At 45.6% G+C, this 18,347-nt stretch overlaps 1 protein-coding gene across 3 annotated transcripts in view; it reads left to right on the top strand.

Moving 5' to 3' along the window:
- kcnq5b (potassium voltage-gated channel, KQT-like subfamily, member 5b) overlaps positions 1-18,347 on the top strand; it is a 90,066-nt gene that overhangs the window by 59,520 nt on the left and 12,199 nt on the right. For all 3 annotated transcript variants that reach the window (XM_076035487.1, XM_076035469.1, XM_076035477.1), the window contains exons 2-8: positions 8,438-8,528; positions 9,490-9,616; positions 12,032-12,207; positions 13,611-13,736; positions 15,563-15,673; positions 16,232-16,327; positions 18,134-18,228. In XM_076035487.1, the coding sequence (XP_075891602.1) occupies positions 8,438-8,528; positions 9,490-9,616; positions 12,032-12,207; positions 13,611-13,736; positions 15,563-15,673; positions 16,232-16,327; positions 18,134-18,228 (822 nt within the window). The remainder of the gene's footprint in view (positions 1-8,437; positions 8,529-9,489; positions 9,617-12,031; positions 12,208-13,610; positions 13,737-15,562; positions 15,674-16,231; positions 16,328-18,133; positions 18,229-18,347) is intronic.

The following is an 18,347-nucleotide window of genomic DNA, read 5'->3' as shown; positions in this document are numbered from 1 at the left end:
AATGTATGCAAGCACGTCATGTGTGATGCCTGACGAAGGTCTGTCGACCAAAACATCATTAATAAAGAGACAGCAGAACAGTGTGCGGGAGCTTGTTTTTGATTGTGGATGACTTCTGGGTGGCGCCCTCCTGCTACGCACCTGTTCCTTCCAGAGTGCTGAGATCTTTATCTATTATTTTTGGAAAACTTAATTTGAGCAAATGAAAATACTTCAGTTGTTTATTTTCAATAACTTTTTCCAATAAATTCTTTGTATTCTAGATCCTAGTGTGTTCATCACCGGGTCTTTATAAATGCACCTTCTCTCCCGCTCCAACATATAAAACTGCAATAAGATAAAGAAGAATTAATTTGACGCGGCTATTTATCAAATGGATGTGCTGATTTGAAGCGTTGTTACATTACAAGTGGTTCCATAAATATGATGAGAAGATTTGATTTGTCCTCGCTGCGTCATTGTTCCGTCATCTTTGCACATAATAGGAAATGAGGAGTATCAATGCAATAATGTGCCAAGCCAGTCTGCAAGTCTCAACTGCAAGCATCACTTTCTGTGTCCAACACAGAATTTCATGCAGCACCACATCCGTCTGTTGTCCTCTTTGCTATTTTCGTCTTTGTTCTCTGACCTTTAGTGATCAGTGGTGTGTGTGTGTGTGTGTGTGTGTGTGTGTGTGGTTGGTTGGACTGGTTCAACTGGTTTCCTTTTTTTTTTTTTTTTTTGAAAAGACCACCTGGACAGGTGATTCCTTTATGCAGGACATAAAGGTTTGGTTTTTCCAAAGTCAGTTGGGGACGCGGCCTCCTCTCTCTCCGTCTCTCGTTACGCCGTGACAATGACGACCCTGTGTGCCGCCGCCACTCCCCGACCTCGCCGAGCTCTCGTCTGGCCGCCTCATTATCCCCTCACCTGGCACCATTAATACTTGTTTGCCCAGAGGGAGACGGGAGGTGAGGGTGGGGGGCGGAGCCAGAAAGCCCAGGCATTGACCCAGACGGATACCGTCGACGGAGAAAGTGGCTGAAAAAGCGTGGAATTAGGCCCCGGATCGTCCGGGAGAAGTCTCTCTGAGGGACCATCGCGACCGGAGGATCCAATCAATGCGCTGGCAAATGACACGGATCGATCGGCGGCAGTGGCCGCGGAGGGGAGACAGTGTTTAGCTTCTGTGAGCCGCCTGCAGCGTGTAAGTCAGATTAAAGAGCGTGAGAGGGCCAAACTTCCCCGCCATGCATCCTCAAAGGCCATTTTTCATCAGCCTCATGAGTCGGCAGAGTCATTTAAAGCAGGTCAATGGAAGAAAGAAATGAGCTTGTCTACACTTCACAACAAGGCGAGTCGGGGAAAGCAGACACCAGTTTTTGCCATTTTCAGCAGCCTTGTCACCACTGGGCCTGTTTCCCTAAGTGTGTAAACAAGCCGAGGTCAACAACAGTTTCAAAAAGCACAGCGCCGGTCGCACAGCAGCCTGCGAATCACAGAACAGAAGTTAAACTGTCTCCAGCTTTTCAAGCACAGCAGCCAGTTGTGTGGTAATTCATGTTAAAGCTGCTGCACTGCTGGTCTGATAATTGGTGATAAATGGTAATTATTAACAATTACATAGTAGTACAGCTGTGTTTTAAATCAGTTTGCCACCCAGCACAGAAGGACCTGGCAGGAAGTGAAATGATCTCCTACTGACTGTCCAGGGACTCTCAGATGGTCCATAGTGAAGTGATGGTACAGCAGCTTGTGCAAAATTCTCTTTCCTGACAGGTCGATGCGGTCATTGTCCCAACACTGTGGGACAGTAACACAGTAACTTTGATCAGTTGTGTTTTTCCTACCTTGCGCAACGTCAACGTCCAGCCGTTGACTGATTCTGCTTTTACTTCTCGATAATTGAGGAACAATTTCCCTAAAAGGAGGCTTTAAATCAGCGAGCGTGTTGCTGCATCAGTGAATTATCCAACCTGTTGGAGCCGCGACAATCAGCCAGCCCGCAAATGAATGCAAATTGGGGGTGAATTTGTCCGGCTCTTCCCTTTCACTCTCTCAGCCTGTTCTGCTAATTTATTTTCTGCTCCTCCGCGCGCACCTTGAAAATGAGGGACGCAATAAAATGGAAGCTCAGCTCCTCTTTGTGGCTTTTGGTGGTTTGCAGGTTTTTATCCTGGCGTGTTTCTTTCTCTTTTTTTTTTATCACAGGGATGTTAAAACCCTTTTCATTAGACACCCCGGGCAATTTTCTCAGGATTTTCATTATGTTCTCTAGGATGTGTTCAAATGAGGGACAAGTGTGAAATAGCAGCGCGCCGTGAGTGGTCTCCGTGGCTTTATCTGCTTGTGGCGCTCCACTAATGGAACATCATTTCAAGGAGCAGAGGATTACGTGTGCGCCTTCAGCAAAGGCTCTGCTTGTTTGCATCTTGGTTTGAGTGCTTGAGATTTTTTTAATTATTTATTTATTTTTGCAGCAGAGGTCGGTTGGCTGCGATACATCTGCCCAGCTGTGTAGCTCTGAAGCACCACAGGGTCTGCCCATCTGCTTTTTTTTGTGCACTAATTATCTTTTTGGGACCGGAGGAGAAAATGAGGAAAGATGTCGGTGTAATTGGTTATGCAATGTAACCTCAAAGAGGCGAAGAATCAGACTTTTTAACAGGAGCTTCACCGCATTGAAACTAAATCTGAGCGAAGACGGGGAAGCCAAGGCGGCGCGTCCACAGTAGCCGTCGATTAGCGAAGAACGAGACTCACGCTGAGGGTCGTAACGAGCAGAGTGAAAAACAAATTGCTCAAAGTGCAAACAGGACGTGAGTCGTTCCATTTAAAATGGTTCATTTATTGATGTATCTGCATCTTTGATCACAACCTTGACTGCAGGCTGAACCGGGAACAAGATTTTTGTGTTGAATCTTTGGTAGCTTCCCTTCTGTTATGCAATTATAAATTTACATCCCACCCCGACACTGTATCAACTGGAAAATATCTATCGCTAAATTTACTGTTCGCGTCTTCCATTAGGGCTTCTCATGTCATGTTTGCTGTGATAAATCAGAGTGGGAAACTCCGACAGGTGCGGCGTGTTTGTAATCCAGCGGCAACATCACGCAACATGACATTTCAAAGCACTCTGTTAGTGTTGTTGTGTTGCAGCTGGTGAGCGCTAATATTTCAGGTGTGTGAAGTCATTCTTTTAGAGTTGAAATGAAGATGCGGTGGATTACATCATGTTCAGGTTTCCCCTCTGCTTTGATAAAAATAAGAAATAAGACGCCCAAATATCTGCGGACGGCTGCTGCACGTTTTCACCGTTTGCAACTGTTTCAGTCTGATCTGGATCTTCTAATTGAATCATTTGGTTCTGACGCAACAACTGGTCCTGAATATTCTGATAACACAATCTTCCTCCCTCTGGCGAGACAACGCGACAGTCCAGCTGTAATCATCATTTAAAAACGTCACTGATTACAGCTCCAGTGTGTTTATTCCTCATGCATCCCCGAGACTGCTTAAATCCTCCCTCTAAAACCTCCCTGCAACTCATCAGCGTCGCTGGGTTGTTTTTTTTCCCCTGCTGGTGTTGTTGTCGAAGCTGTGCGGTTTGTCTCGCGGGCACAAACAAGACCCCAAGACCAGTGTTGGCGAGTAATCCCTTACTAAGTAATCCACTACTGTAATTAAACTACTTTTTGAGTAACGAAGTAATGTAACGGGATTACTCTGGCAAAACTGATAATTCTACATTACATTATTCATAATTACTTTATCAAGCAACCATTCCGTTACTTTTCCGAAAAATTTTGCAAGCTAAAAATGTCCACAAAATGTCTGAAATTTTGAAAAACAACCAAAAACAACGATGTCTCTGATTGATGATGCAGCAGTGCATGCAACGTCATTGATATGCAACGACGCACCAAAACAAGCATGGCGGCGGCAAAAAGAAAAAACAGCGATTGCGTTTGACAGCTGGAAATACAAACATTATTTTGAGTTCATCTCGTCTAGACGAAAGAATATTGTGGTTCGTTGTACGTTATGTGAAGGAATCAAGATGTTGTCAACTTCGAAAATATCTGCATCGGTTACTTTATCTTTTTTTAACTTAAGTAATTAGTAATTAGTAATTGCTTACTTATGAAGCAAAGTAGTATCAGTAATCTTTACTTTTATGGAGTAATCCCAACAACACTGCCCAGGACGGCTCCTGAACGCCTCACCACTTAGATAGTAGACCCCGCCCACCCCCCACACCTTTGGCCCCTCTTTGCAATCACCCCCCCCCACACACACACACACACACACACGTGCATTATGACAGCATCGCTTGTGTCATCTCAAATCTTGTTGACCCTCTGAGCTCTGCAGCTGCACCTGTTGGTCCCCCAGTACTGCAGCCTGTGTGACGTGTGATAACACACACACACAAACGCCTGAGGACCAGCGTTTCCAATATCAATATCAAGAGAGTGATGTTTTTATGGGTGATGTTTTACTCGTCGGTTCTCCTGTTTTTAGGGTCACAGTCCCACACTGGCGGGAAAAAGTTATTTACATAGCGTTGTTAGAAACGAGGTGTCGGCGAAACAAAAAGCAACTGGCTCGACTCAGCCAGACTACTGGTGCCTATGGAAATAGCAGTGCAGGAAAACTCAGGGAGCAGCGCTGCAGGATCTCTGACACATTTTCACTTGTCTACAAGACTTTCAGCTATGCCAGAATTCAGTCCTAACAGCACAAAGAGCTTACAGTGTTTGTTTGTTTGTTTTGTTTTGTTTTGGTTTTTTAGCATTGCAAAAGAGCCTGACATGCACTCATTTTCCTGAAATTGCTGTGTCGCGCTGTCCTCCTCTGCATGAGCGCGGTGGGCAGGAGAATGCAAAAGTTGCGCAAACACACAGCAGCCTCACATTACTCAAACTTTTTGTAAGGCTTTCACGATCGTTCTGTACCCTGGTCGTCTCGGAACACACACACACACACACACACACACACACACACACACACACACACTTCCCTTGGTCCCCAGCTTAGTTTCTTATTTAAGAGGCCAAGTCTGTTTTTATAATGTTTGAGCACGACACCTTCTGCCCAGTCATGTGTGTCCAACCTCCGCGGGCAGGAACTGTACAATATACAAAAATGTGTATAAATGGATAATAGATATAATCAAAGCGTTGAAGACTTCAAGTAGTAATTTTATTTTTATGTAACATGATGGCAAGGAATTGTTCTGAGAATTCTATTTCAACAGTGCAAGAGGGTTAGGGGAGTGAAATCCAGAAATTCATGTTTATTAACTCTGAAAACAATGAATCAATTGCTGCCATGTTCGCGGAAATGAAACGGCGTTTGAAGGGAAAACGTAGCGACGAGTCAATGAGCCAATCGATCAAAGGTGCAGGAGCAGAATCTGGTTTCAGGACCACGGACAGCATCGCAGGACTTATCTGCCGGTTGGCTGAGCGGGAGCCTCATCATCCGTCATGAAGAAACCCAATCACATGTGATTATTGCAGCTTCATTACTCTGTTGGTGCGCTGTGACCCTGGTAACATCGGACCGGAGGTCATCACACTGATGGCTCTTTGCTTGTCAGTCGGTGATTAAATCCATCCGTTCTCTCATGCAGCCGCTTGTTGCAGCAAAATAAATGGTCATTCAACTCTGGTGCAGTTTTAAAAACCATTAATTTGAACAAATGAGAAGAATGGAGTCAATTTTAGCTCAGTTAATTTAGTTCATTTATCTATTTATTGTTATGAAATGATGGCCTCTTCCGGGTGATGCCCAAAATCCCTTTATGGTTTGTTTTTGCCACATTGCGTCGTCTTTTGCGTAAACTAGATTAGCGGTTGGCGGCGCCACTCTCGTCACTTCCTGTGGACCAACAGTCAACGACCAGAGCTGAAATTAGTCGGCAAAGTCGGCTTTTCCTTCTTACTGGCGGCGACGGTGGCAGCGTGACCGCAGCCAGTGCGTCTTCTGGTGGCAGAAGCGACGCCAACGGCTGCTCGCAGAAAGTGCCTGAATGTTGTCCTGGCTGCAAACACAGTGTTCCAAAAATGTGGAACGGACGAAACAAGTGAAGGGTTTCCACCTTTCTGATTTCTGGGGAGTTTTATGCAGAACATAGAGACACATACTCACAAATCATTGGTGGAACAATTTTGCATGATATTGACATTTTAACTCAGTTTGTAGGCTCCATCAAAAATATCATGGGTGCCCTTGTGACATCACAAGGGGCTGATTTCCAGACACACTTTCTGGAAAGCAGTCCAGCAAAAGAAGTACTGTTTTTTTTCTTAGATCTTTGCCTTTTTTTTTCTGTTTTTTAATTTCTAACTGGTTCACCAGACACGTTGCCGTTGCAAAACACTGGAAACAAAACAATCCTACACAACATGAGACCTTTAAAAATGCCCCTTATTTGTTCTCGTCCTCCAGCTTGAGTGCAATTTATGCTGCGCACAAACACATCAAACAATGCGAAATCAGGGCAACGCTCAGCGGTGGTGGGAGTGGGGGGTCGCTGGTGGGGAGGGGGATGGTGGGTGGAGGGGTGTGATATGGTGATTGGCTGAGTGGGTTAAAAGGACACATTTCTATCTATGTGTTCTGATTGCAAGGACGTGCATGTGTGTGTGTGCGTGTGCGTGTGTGTGTGCAAGCTAAAAAAAAAATGTTCTGCTGCCGCCGCTGCTGTTTGGAAGGTTAAGCGAGAGAGAGAGAGAGAAAGAGAGAGAGAGCATGCGACCCTGCTGAGAGTGCAGAGTGAGACACTCCAGATTAATTCTGCCGCCTGCGAGCCGAGGGCATCATGACACACCGGCAGCGACTCTAGTTTGTGGGATTAATTAGACAACTTGGTTGAGGGTTTAATGACAGAGGCGCTGCGCTTTTCCTTAGTTCTCCAGCGCTCCGAGCGAGCGCGCTGAAAATGGAGCCAGGCTTTTGTGTGTGTGTGTGTGTGTGTGTGTGTGTGTGTGTGTGTGTGTGTGTGTGCATGCGCAGTTTTCGCTCTGTCAACCTTACAAGTGCGTGAGCGGCGTAGGTGTGCCGGCGACAGGGAGCCTGTTCCTCAGCTGACAGCCGCCACAATGTTCGTCACCGCCTGATTTTTTTTTCCCTCCCCCCTCCAATTAAAAGCACATTATTCAAATCTTTCGGAAAATGTCAACAGAGCAAAACCCACAAGTTTTTTGTTAAGATGCGGAACCTCACGCTACTGCTGAACTGTCGGAGCGGAGCGGTTGGCGGGGGGGGGAGGCGAGGAGGGGGTGACGTCACCAGGGTGACGATGGTGGAAAAAGCTGAACTCGGCCTGTGGCCTCCGGGTGTCCAAGAGGGTCCGGTGGGGGTCAAAGGTCGGAACAACCCTGTCCGCTCTGCACACCCACCAGTTTCACACGGGCAGTACTGGAACTTCGACGACCTCCTGTGTCCGGGCTTTTGAAAGCTGTTGGTATTGGTAGTGGCGGGAAACACCTTCATTTATTTATGGAAATTTATGGCCACTTATGGAAATTTCCACCTTGTTGGAGCACATCCACGGCAACAAAGTGGAGTTTCGGCTGCTGGGCTCTTCCAGCGTTCAGCTGAAACCTTGCAACGCTGATTCGGCACGGTCAGATCACACTCAGGTCGGACTGAGACAAGAGTGCTTCTTTTGTTGTTGTTTTTTAGCCTCACGGTTTCAGCCACGGCCTTGGCTAAGATAAAACATCCTCGGATGAAATACGAGTTTGCCCGAAGTGCCAGAATATTCGGCATTGCACTCAAAGAGAACCCCCTCCATCAACCACCACCCTGAACGCCCCCCTGGTGGTTGGTTAGGGTCGAGTCGACCAAATAATCAATCGTCTGCGGCTGAGTTTGCAAGCGTGAGCGCAGAGCAGCTCTTTGTCCAGCAGCAGCAGCAGCAGCAGCAGCAGCAGCAGCAGCAGATCTGAGATGATAAAACGCAGATGTGCTCTGACCGTTTAGCAGCGAGAGAGAGAGAGAGAGAGAGAGAGAGAGAGAAAGAGAGAGAGAGAGAGAGAGAGACGCCAAGGCCTTAAATCCCTCTGTTTGTCTTTCAATTACGGTGTATTTTTGGAAGAGTCGCAGCTGGAAAATATGTACATTTCCACCGAGTGCGGCGACCGTCGGATGTCGCCTGTTTTTCCAACAACGTCCGCTCCGCCACTCAGTGCCTTGCAAAATCACGGGTGCGCAAACAACTGCGATTAACTTGATATCTCAGGAAATTGAATAATAGTCGGCCTCATGGTTCACTGCGGGGAGGAAATCAGCCCCGCGACGTCGCTGCCAGCTCGTTCTGGTTCTCCTCCAGCGACAGCTCGGGTTCAAGAGTTTGTCGCAGAGGAAAATACAGCAGCCTCGGCCGGGACCTGGTCTGTGTCTCACTCTTCTTCTCCTTCTTCCTTCTCGTCATCCTCAGGTTCGTCCTGGTGTTCAGCTGCCTGGTCCTCTCGGTCTTCTCCACCATCCCTGCACACCAGGACTTCTCCTCCCACTGTCTCCTCATCCTGGTAGGAAAGCAACCAGCAGGAAGAATGATGTCTGACATTTTTATTTTTTTATTTTTTTAGCATGATTTGTATTTGGAGCAGATCTCCATGCAAAGCCTTAGTGAGGGATGCCACACACACACACACACACACACACGCACACACACATCATCGTATGCATTAAAATGTTAGGAACATTAGGAATGTAAAGGGATAGTTTGCTCAAAACGACTCTTCACCAATAAATGAAAGTTATGAAAAGCAGTCAGACGTCTCAGTATTTAATGGTCATTTGATTTTTTTTGCAGGTAGTTCAAAGGTTCCTGAAATTTGAGGACTATCTGAGCACACATAAAGATAAGATGTTCATTGTAATCACTGCAAACGTCATTAAAGGTCAAACTAAATTGACGTGGAAAATCTATTTTTCCCGACTAAAACAAACAAAAACATCCAACGAACGCATCTTTCCACATTATCGGCTTGTTTGAGCGTCTGCCCTTAATTGAAGAATAAGATGCACTGAATGGAGTATAAAGTTTCAGCTGCTGCTGCTCCTCTTGCTCTTGGGCAAAAAGGCTTTTTAACCGATTGCGTCTCCGTCTTGGTGTGTGAATGAAGGGACAGCTGCATTCTGGTTGTTGTTTTTGTTTTTTTTATTGCCACACACAACTGCCCCTCCGGCATGAACTCCCGTTTCATAAATTACATTCGGCTAATTGCGTCAGTGTCTGTTGGAAGCCAAAAAAAAATCGATGCGGTGGGCCGCTGGTAATGACTCTGACGCCCTGTCAGGATGCGCTACTTTGTCAACCCCACGTTCATTTTAATGAAAAAACACCCCATTAAGGCCGCGTAATAATTTGCGCTGCTGTATTTATAATCTCTGCTGACAGCTGCTATAATTACTTGGAACCGTTCCGCTGGCACCATTAACACGCCGCCAAAGAACACGGGTATTGTTTTTGTCTCGTTCGGACAGGAGTTTGTGATGATCGTGGTGTTCGGGCTGGAGTACATCATCCGCATCTGGTCGGCCGGCTGCTGCTGCCGCTACAGAGGATGGCAGGGGCGTCTGCGCTTTGCCAGGAAGCCATTCTGTGTCATAGGTGAGCTGCCCGGGATTTTTTTTTAACGTTTATTTTTTCACCAAACATGCACCCCCCTCTCCCACTCCCCCCTCCCCCCTTCAGCGTGGGAAACATTTCCTCGTCATCATGGCACCTGCATCACTCGCGTTTGAAGATCGATTTCATGCTCGCCTTTACTGTCACTTGTGTTTCCAAGGGTTTCATAAGCAGCCAGTTCAGTCGAAGGACAGAGGTGGGAGCCGCGCAGGAGGGATTGAGACGGCGCCGTTAAACGGTGTCGGCTGCTGAGGAGTAGTGCGGCGGTTGAGTTTGAACAGAGCTGGACGGCAGCAGCTCAAAAGCATAGGGTCGTTTTAAAAAGATAGAAACAAGAAAAAATAAGCTGTGGAAAATGAATGCATACACAATGAAATTGTCATGAGTAGCTTATGACTTGGGTCAAATAGCACGTTATCATGTTTTTTCCCGATTTTCAGCGTAGATCAAATCAGGAATTTGGAATCAAAACTTGGAATCAAAACATTTTAACTCGAAATCCTCCGGTTACCGCTAAAAGTCTCTGTCAAAGTTTTCTTCTCTCAGTTTAAGTTCGTTTTAAGATCATCTGAATTGGTTGTTGAGGAGTTTTGACTGTTTGTATTTCCAATTAATGCAGCTTTTGATATCAGTCACAAGCAGCTCTTCATGTAGTGGACCAAAATATCATTTTTGCATGAGAATAACCAGTAAAAGAAACATAAAAAGCAATTGGCCTGTTATTGATATGTCACAACACCAGCTGATTGGCTCCATACATCTCGCCTGTCTCAGCCAGCGAGCAGAAACACACCAATGAGTCTCGCGGCGGCCGCAGCAAAGTCATAAATTACCCAAAGCAATTCCACCTGACGCGGTTTAATCGCTTGATTTGTCCGCAAACCGTCAGCGGGGGCCGCATCAAGAAAACATCCTTCAGCCTAAAGTCTCTCCGAGGCCGTTAACAACCTCGAGCGGCTGCCGCTGCGCAGTGCGCACCTCCCATCACTCACTGGGAACCATGTGAGAAGTGTGAGTCCGAGGGTGGATGTTACACAATCCGAGTGCTCTCCTGGTTTCCCTGTTCCGCCCGCTCTGCTCCCGCTCTGCCTGTTTGCCTTCAGAGTCAGACCTTTTCACGCCGCGCAGGGTCCAAAATCTTCCTCAAAATTGTATCCGACCCCCCACCACCACCACAAACACCCCCGCTGCTCTATTCCGTCTGAGCAGGAGCTACTTCCAGAGGTTGAAAATCCTCATTTGGAGTAACGAGAGCTGCAATCATAGCTCTCGTTACTCCAAACGCGCCGAGCGTCAGCCTGGGAAATCAGCGCAAATCCTGCAATGAAAGTCCATCGATTTGCAGGCTTCAGAGACGAGGAGGCCAAATGTCGCTCGTCGGTGTCCAAGAGATTCATTTTGATTCGACGTGTGTTTTGTGTTTGATCGAACACAGCTGGTGGTAATGGCAAAACATTTCGGGTTCTGTTGGCTTCAGGGGGCAAAAATAAAAAAAAACAAAATAAAAAAAAATGGCACAGTGCCACATTAATCTCCAGAGAACCATCCATGTTGTAATGAGCACGTCAGGCAAAACATTTCAGTGAATGTGCAACCCATTGAGATGCACTTTAGCTTTCTAAAGGCTAGAAAAGATGAGAGTTTCTCAAGTGTCAGACTTCTTTTTCAGTATTTGTGAGTTTTGGTCGCCCTCGATGTTTCACTATCATTTCCGCATAAACTTTGCCTGAGCGGAGCCAAATCTGTCTGTCTGTCTGTCTGTCTGTCTGTCTGTAATGTTGATTCTTTGTTGCGTCTCTCTCGCCGCAGCGCACACTCAGAATTTGCTGCCTGTATAATTTAAAATTAGAAACCCGCTGAGTGTCTGGGTGGCGTGCTGAGCCAAGATCTTGTTTGTGTTATTTTAGATATAGTGAATGTGCGTGTGTGTGTATGCGTGTGAGACTTTCTGCATGGCGCTGTGCTGGAGCCAATTACGTCTCCCCCGCCACCCTGTTGGTGTCTGCAGTGGATCGATAAGAACTTGAAGCCGCGAGATGAACACAAACACGCTGCGGTGGTGTGAAGAGCCTTTGTTGGAGCTAAAATCTGACCCTCCCGCCTCTCTGTGATCTTGACCGGTGACCGAGATTGACAAAGTATTTTTTTTTTTAAAATCAACTCATTGCAATGTGAGAATATTACAATTTAAAAAAAACATTTTTCTTCAGAATCTGGACCTCCACCTCCATCTTAACGGTCAACTTGTGCTAAACTCTCCACTCCTACTCCTACTACTACTCCTGGCCGTCTATCGCTGTTGTATAACCTTTCTAAAAACAGACTTCCTGGATGGAACCGACTGTGTTCATCACACTACTCTCCTGAAGACGTTCTCTCTCACTGTACTCTCTGCAGACATCATCGTGCTGATAGCGTCGGTGGCCGTGGTGTCGGCCGGCAGCCAGGGGAACATCTTCGCCACGTCGGTCCTGCGGAGCCTCCGCTTCCTGCAGATTCTGCGCATGGTGCGCATGGACCGGAGGGGAGGCACCTGGAAGCTGCTGGGCTCGGTGGTCTACGCACACAGCAAGGTGCGGAACACACACATGGTGCTGTTTTCAGATCACGCTGCTGTGTTGTTGTGTGTGCTCAAACGCACAACATGTTTTTTTCATTTCAACTGGGCTTAGCGGCCGAGTGGTGTGCACGGGTTTTGGACAAAACAGATTTTTCCGCAAGCATTTCAGATTTTTTGAGGATGGCGAAAAAAAATTTAGGCTGTCAGAAAAAAAAAATCCACCACAGGACAAATGAGAAATTCTGTCTTAAAAGTTAACAGTTATGTCAATGTTTTCAACGTGTACATTTGAGCTGGGAGTCATTGTCCAACCCATGATGGCAAGCAACAAACAGAGGCATCATGGGTTTTTATAGTCTTGGGTATAACTTGGTGAGGGATCGAACCCAAGACCTCCCAGTGTCACAGGTGGACTCTCTGTAGTCTCTCAGTCATTGGCTGTCATTGTACAGAAAGCAGATAATACAACGATGAAAGCAGTTTGTTGTAGTGGTTTTTTCTCATCAAACTGGTACAGCAATTCAGAACAAACCTTTCTATTGCGCAGGTTGTATTTTAGCTAAATAGAATTGTTTTATTTAATTTTTCTCATTTCTATCAAGGTATTTTTTGATTAATCCAGTGGCTCCCCAGCCACTATTTAAATGGCACTAATAGAGTCGCTGGGGCTTTTCTGAGAGCCTCTTATCTCCACTGAAGGGATTTCTTAAGGTTTCAGAGTCATGCAAATATATTCTGGTGTCGACTGAGTGAGATAAAAGACCCTAAACGGTTGATTATACGGCCCAAAGAAAGTGAAAGTGTCATCGGGTGTGACTGCAGCACTTACAGAATATATAATCTCGCTTCTCAGGTGACACTAAACCGTGCAGCTGCTCAGATTTTTTTTTGTGTGGTGTCTTCCACTAGAATACAGTTTGTAGTGCTGCTGCAGGTCACTTACTGGTTAGATGTTTTATTTTTGATGTGCCATGTAATGAGTGTAATGTGTGCATCATATCACCTCCACACAGACAAAAGGGCCATTGCACATTTTATCCACTGGTGTTGTGCTCTGGTAATAAAGGTCAGTCCTCTGCCAGCTGCTATTAACTTCCTCCTCTTGTGCATCCAAGTCTGTAGAAACTCCTGTTCCTCCGCTGTGACGGGGGATCATTTTTGTAACGACTGAAAATAATCCCCAGTGAATGAGGAGGTTTTATTACGCCGATTTTGTAAAAGGTCACAAATTTAATTTCCTCCCGCGGCTTGTTCAGTTCCATTTTAAAATCTGTGCTCAAAGATATTCCGAAAAAAAAAGAAAAAAAAAGCACATTTACGCTTGATGTATTTATCAGTCCTGCCGGTGGTGCGAAAGTGAAATTGCACAAGACAAATTGTCGGTCTGCCATGAGTCTTTGTCCCATCCGCTTGCAGGAGCTGGTGACTGCTTGGTACATCGGCTTCCTGGTCCTCATCTTCTCCTCGTTCCTCGTCTACCTGGTGGAGAACAAGTTCAACAAGGAGTTTGCGACCTACGCGGACGCCCTGTGGTGGGGCACGGTGAGTGTGGCCAGGAAAACCATCCACATCTCCAACAGACATCACTGGCATGTGGTTCTGCGCTTCAGACGTCTCTGTTCTTCTGGTGGAAAAAAATCAAATGCTGACAAACAGTAATGAGCAGCAAACCAGAGTGAGATCTGCAGGGGGAGTGGCCAGGCCTCACTCCAATGGCACAGCATCACCTGCCACCATAGGTGTATTATAGAAACTGGACGCTGGACTGGCAATGTGGCGGCTCAGCGAATCTTTTCCAGTGGCCACCCGACGTACTGCAGCAAGAACCCCAGACGGCCCTAAAATAATTTTTCCCGTAGGTCGCAATACAAAAAGAAACAGCTGTCAAACGGCTGCAGTTCATAACAAAAAGAAATCATGGACTTCTTACGAAAAAAAAATCTAAAGGCCAGTCCAATTACCCGCGTGCCGTCAAGCCGTCGTACTGTACGTGCTGCCGTGTCTCAGCTCATTCTTATTGGCTGTTGCGTCCTGACGTATCAGGGGAGTTACAGAGGCAGGGTGTGAAGTGTGCACGCTCTATGGGCTGCAGTATTCAGCAGCCTGAAAACTGTCCGCCGAATGCACTTGGTGAGCAACTAGATTTAAATGAACGGGACGCCATATTGGATTCCGGGGGGCTTTCTGGCCACACACTCGATTCTTGAGTTGCTGAAGAATCCCCGACCCGAAAGTAGGAGCTAAAAAAAAACCAACAATCTGACAGGGAGGCAGCTTTCTTCTGGTTCCCTGTTCCTGGCGTGCAGACACCCTGAAAGAGGAAGTCCATGCAGTTGTTTCACTTCAGTATCATCATGAGTTGAAACCCGACATACCAAAAATAAAAAATTGCATGATGAAAAAAAAAAAAATTCACACAGAAATCTATTTCAAGCAGCAAAGCTTAAGCCACGCCCATTTGGGGGAAAATCCTTTTCCAGACCACTTTGTAGTTTTGTATGTAATGAGTTCATTATTTTAATGCCCTGTAAAGTGTCTTTGAGTTTTCTGAAAAGCGCTATACGCATGCATTAAATGCATTATTTATAATTATTAGTATCATTATTATTATTATTATTGTTACTAGAGGGCAGCCAAGATTTTGTAATTTTGAGAGCTCTTTATCAAGCTTTTAATAATGAGCCGCTGTAATTCTTTTATTCATGTTCGTCTTTGCTTTAACTTGTTTGGCAACAGCAGGTTTCAAAAGTCTGTCATGGTTTCGCGTTGGTCTCGACTTCCATGGAAATTAGTCCTGAAGCCCTTTATTACCTGCCAGTTTCTGACTTCTTCCTGAAACACCCAAGTGCTAAAAAAAAAAAAGTCCCACAAAAAGCATTTAGATGATACAAAACTGCAACTAATTATTATTTTATGTAATTATTTGCATACCTCCTTCATTAGTTCATCAAGGCTGCAGAATCATTACAGTAACCTGTAATTATTCTGTCTGTGTGAATCGTACAGTGTTGGGTCCTCACAAGCAGACCAACAACACACTGCGTCCATGGTCACATTTTCATCAGTAAAAAGGCAAATGAGAGTTTATAGACAGTATGAAAATTTAAATTCCATATGGTAAGGCAGCTTTTTTAAGCCTTAATGACTTGCTGCTAATGGCTTTTTGATGTAAAGGATGAAATATTCATTGGCAATGTCTTATTCATGCTTTGGAGATCGTTTGATTCATGGACTTTTTTTGAGACTTGGTGGTGTCGATACGTGCTCATAAAGATGGTGTCTTGATTTGTGATTATTTTTTTTTTCTATTATTAATCTTCATTATTGACTCAGTTTCTAGCTGGCTGCTAAGAATCCTGTTTTCACAGATCACTCTGACCACCATCGGCTACGGAGACAAGACGCCAAAGACGTGGACTGGGCGGATGTTGTCTGCAGGTTTCGCCCTCCTGGGAATCTCCTTCTTCGCCTTGCCGGCTGTAAGTCTCAACTCCTTTGTAAACTAAGAGCTGTTTTTTGTGTTTTTTCATGATATGTCAATAGATAGAGGGACTTCCCAGTAATGAAAAATAGCCATCCTTTACTCCACTTTCCACAAAGGGTTTGCTGAATACAACATTTTTATCAACTGTTTGTGATGTCACAAAGGGACTGACCACCATGTCAGCGACCTCACCCCCAGCCACGTGGTTGAGTCCGAGTCCTGGCTGCCCTGTTTCTTGTCTAAACATTTTAAAGATCCAACAAGGGGCTAAATATGCAGTTTTATGGAGATCAATAGAGATTAATTCTCATTTGTCGAATTGTCTCATTTCAACCAATGAGAAGTAATCACAAGAAAAGACCAAATTAACTTAATTTAGTCATCAATAGAGAATGTTGAACAATTATTCCTGTTCCACTGGAGGTGAGGAGGCAAAGTGGACATAATATGGAATAGTTAAGTGTGCACTGGCTCACTCTGGCCTTTTCTGGTACATTTTCCTCTCTCAGCTTCTGAACACGAGCTGATTTCCTGCTGTGTTTCTGCCACTCAGGGTATTCTGGGCTCAGGCTTCGCCCTGAAGGTCCAGGAGCAGCACAGGCAGAAGCACTTTGAGAAGAGGAGGAACCCGGCCGCCTACCTCATCCAGGTAAGACCTGCAGTGCGCTCCGGTTCTCTGGCACGCAGTACCGATGTTGGCCTGCGGGGACAGCTACTGTTTTTTCAGGGCTCTGCAGTCACATTTACTCCAAAGTCACACATTTTCCAGATTCTGTTTCTGTTTATTTTTTTTGCCACTTGAATCCAATTCTTTATAAAATGCTGATTAATTAAAAATTAATAATTGGCTCTAAATCTAATCCAAATGATTACTTTTGTAATAAACCATGACCCACATTTTTAGAATACCATGTGACTTCATTTGACTTATTCTCCAATGCCTCAAGCTCAGTTCAAGACCATGAGCACCTCAAACAACCAGATTCTGATCTTGGCTACATTGAAAGTATTTAGAAAAAAACAACTAATCTGAATAAAATATATTATTATCATCATTAATGAGTAGTTCACCCAAAATGGAAATACCATTTATTTTTTTTACTCACCATTATGATACTTAAAATTATATTGTATGTTTCTGAAAAGACTTCCACTTGAAGCCAATACAATGGCAACCCATGGTGTCTGTGCATTTAAAGAGTTAACAGTAAAAGAAAAAAAATCACTGCAATAAGATGACACGTCTCCATGCTGTTTATTTTGTGTCTGGGACTTCGAGCAGTCCAGTTTGACATGTTTTTCTCCAGCTCTGTGCCTGCTAACATAAAATAAACCCTGGTGACCAGAGGGCTGCTGTTGATATTCGGAATGAAATCACAGTGTCGGCAACACATCACAGTAAATGATCCATACTGGGACACGTTTTTTCCCCTTTCTTTCATCCTTCTTCTCCGCTGTCTCCACTGTACCGCCGCTGTGTTGCAGAACTTCAGACAGCACATTGTCTGTTCATTAGAAAAATATCCATTGACAGAGCGGTGAATAATAAATGGGCTATGATCACATGTGGTTGCAGCCTAATTTGGGTGTGTTTAAAGCGCTCTGACGTCATCCCTCTGTTTTATCCCCCTGGATGATTTATGAAAGTCTGCAAAAACCAGCCAATTAAAACCACCGTGCCAGCTGTAGCTTCCTCTGCACAGCCAGCCCTCTTCCTCCTCACCACCCTCCCTGGAAAAGAACTCTTAAATCGCTGCGGTGCCTTTTTTTGCCTTTCCACACTCTCTCCTGTGTCCAAAAAACAGAAAAACAACAACGCCGTGCCGATGTTGTCGCTGTTGTTTTTTGGGTTTTTTTGCCATTTCACGTCTCCTCACCACTCCACTTCCTCCTCCTCCTCCTGCTCCTCCTCCTCGTGCTCCTCCCCCTCACCCCCGGCCGCTCGCAGGCCTCCCAGTCCCCCTTGAAGAGCCGACGACCACACCTTGTCCTCCTCACTCATCCCACCACTTCCTCCCTCCCTTGCTTCCCTCCCTCTCCACCTCTCCTGCTTCTCCATCACCTCTCTGTCACACCTGCCCGGTGCTGCCCCCCACACCCGACTCCTCCCCCACTGCTCCCTCCGTTTCCATGTTGCACCAGGCTGCTTGGCGTTATTACTCCACAGACGGCGCCAGGGCCAACCTGGACGCCACGTGGCGGCACTATGAGAGCCTCCTGCCCCACCACAGGCATGTATCCATGCCTGACCTCCACAGCCGCAGGCGTGTCAACCACCTGTTTGTTGGTTTTGTTTTGTGTTGTTTGGTTTCACTAATCAACTCGTTTGTTCTTCTTCTCTGCTCTCCCTCTTCTTCTCTTCTTCTGACTCTTCCTTATTGTCTTGATATTGTCTCCTCTTCTCTCCTTTTTTTTTTGATTGTCCTCCTCCTGGTTTTGTGTATTCTGCATGCAGTGTGTTTGGCGTAGTTATGCGGCTGATGAGAACTCGGTTTCCATTGCTACCTGGAAGCCTCACTTGAAGGCGTTGCATACCTGCAGCCCGACAAAGTAGGTACAACTGTGGCCGCTGCTGTCTCTATGTTGTTTTTGTGCCATCTCAGTCGGCCTTCTCTATAATATCGCTCATTCTAAGTTTTTCCTTTACGTTTTTCTGCTCTTGATCCTTT

Source organism: Nelusetta ayraudi, unplaced genomic scaffold (genome assembly GCF_046127955.1).
Source record: "Nelusetta ayraudi isolate G7.1 ecotype Tasmania unplaced genomic scaffold, CSIRO-AGI_Nayr_v1 ptg000004l, whole genome shotgun sequence".
Taxonomy (NCBI): Eukaryota; Metazoa; Chordata; class Actinopteri; order Tetraodontiformes; family Monacanthidae; genus Nelusetta; species Nelusetta ayraudi.
This window is presented reverse-complemented; position numbering and strand designations above follow the sequence as displayed.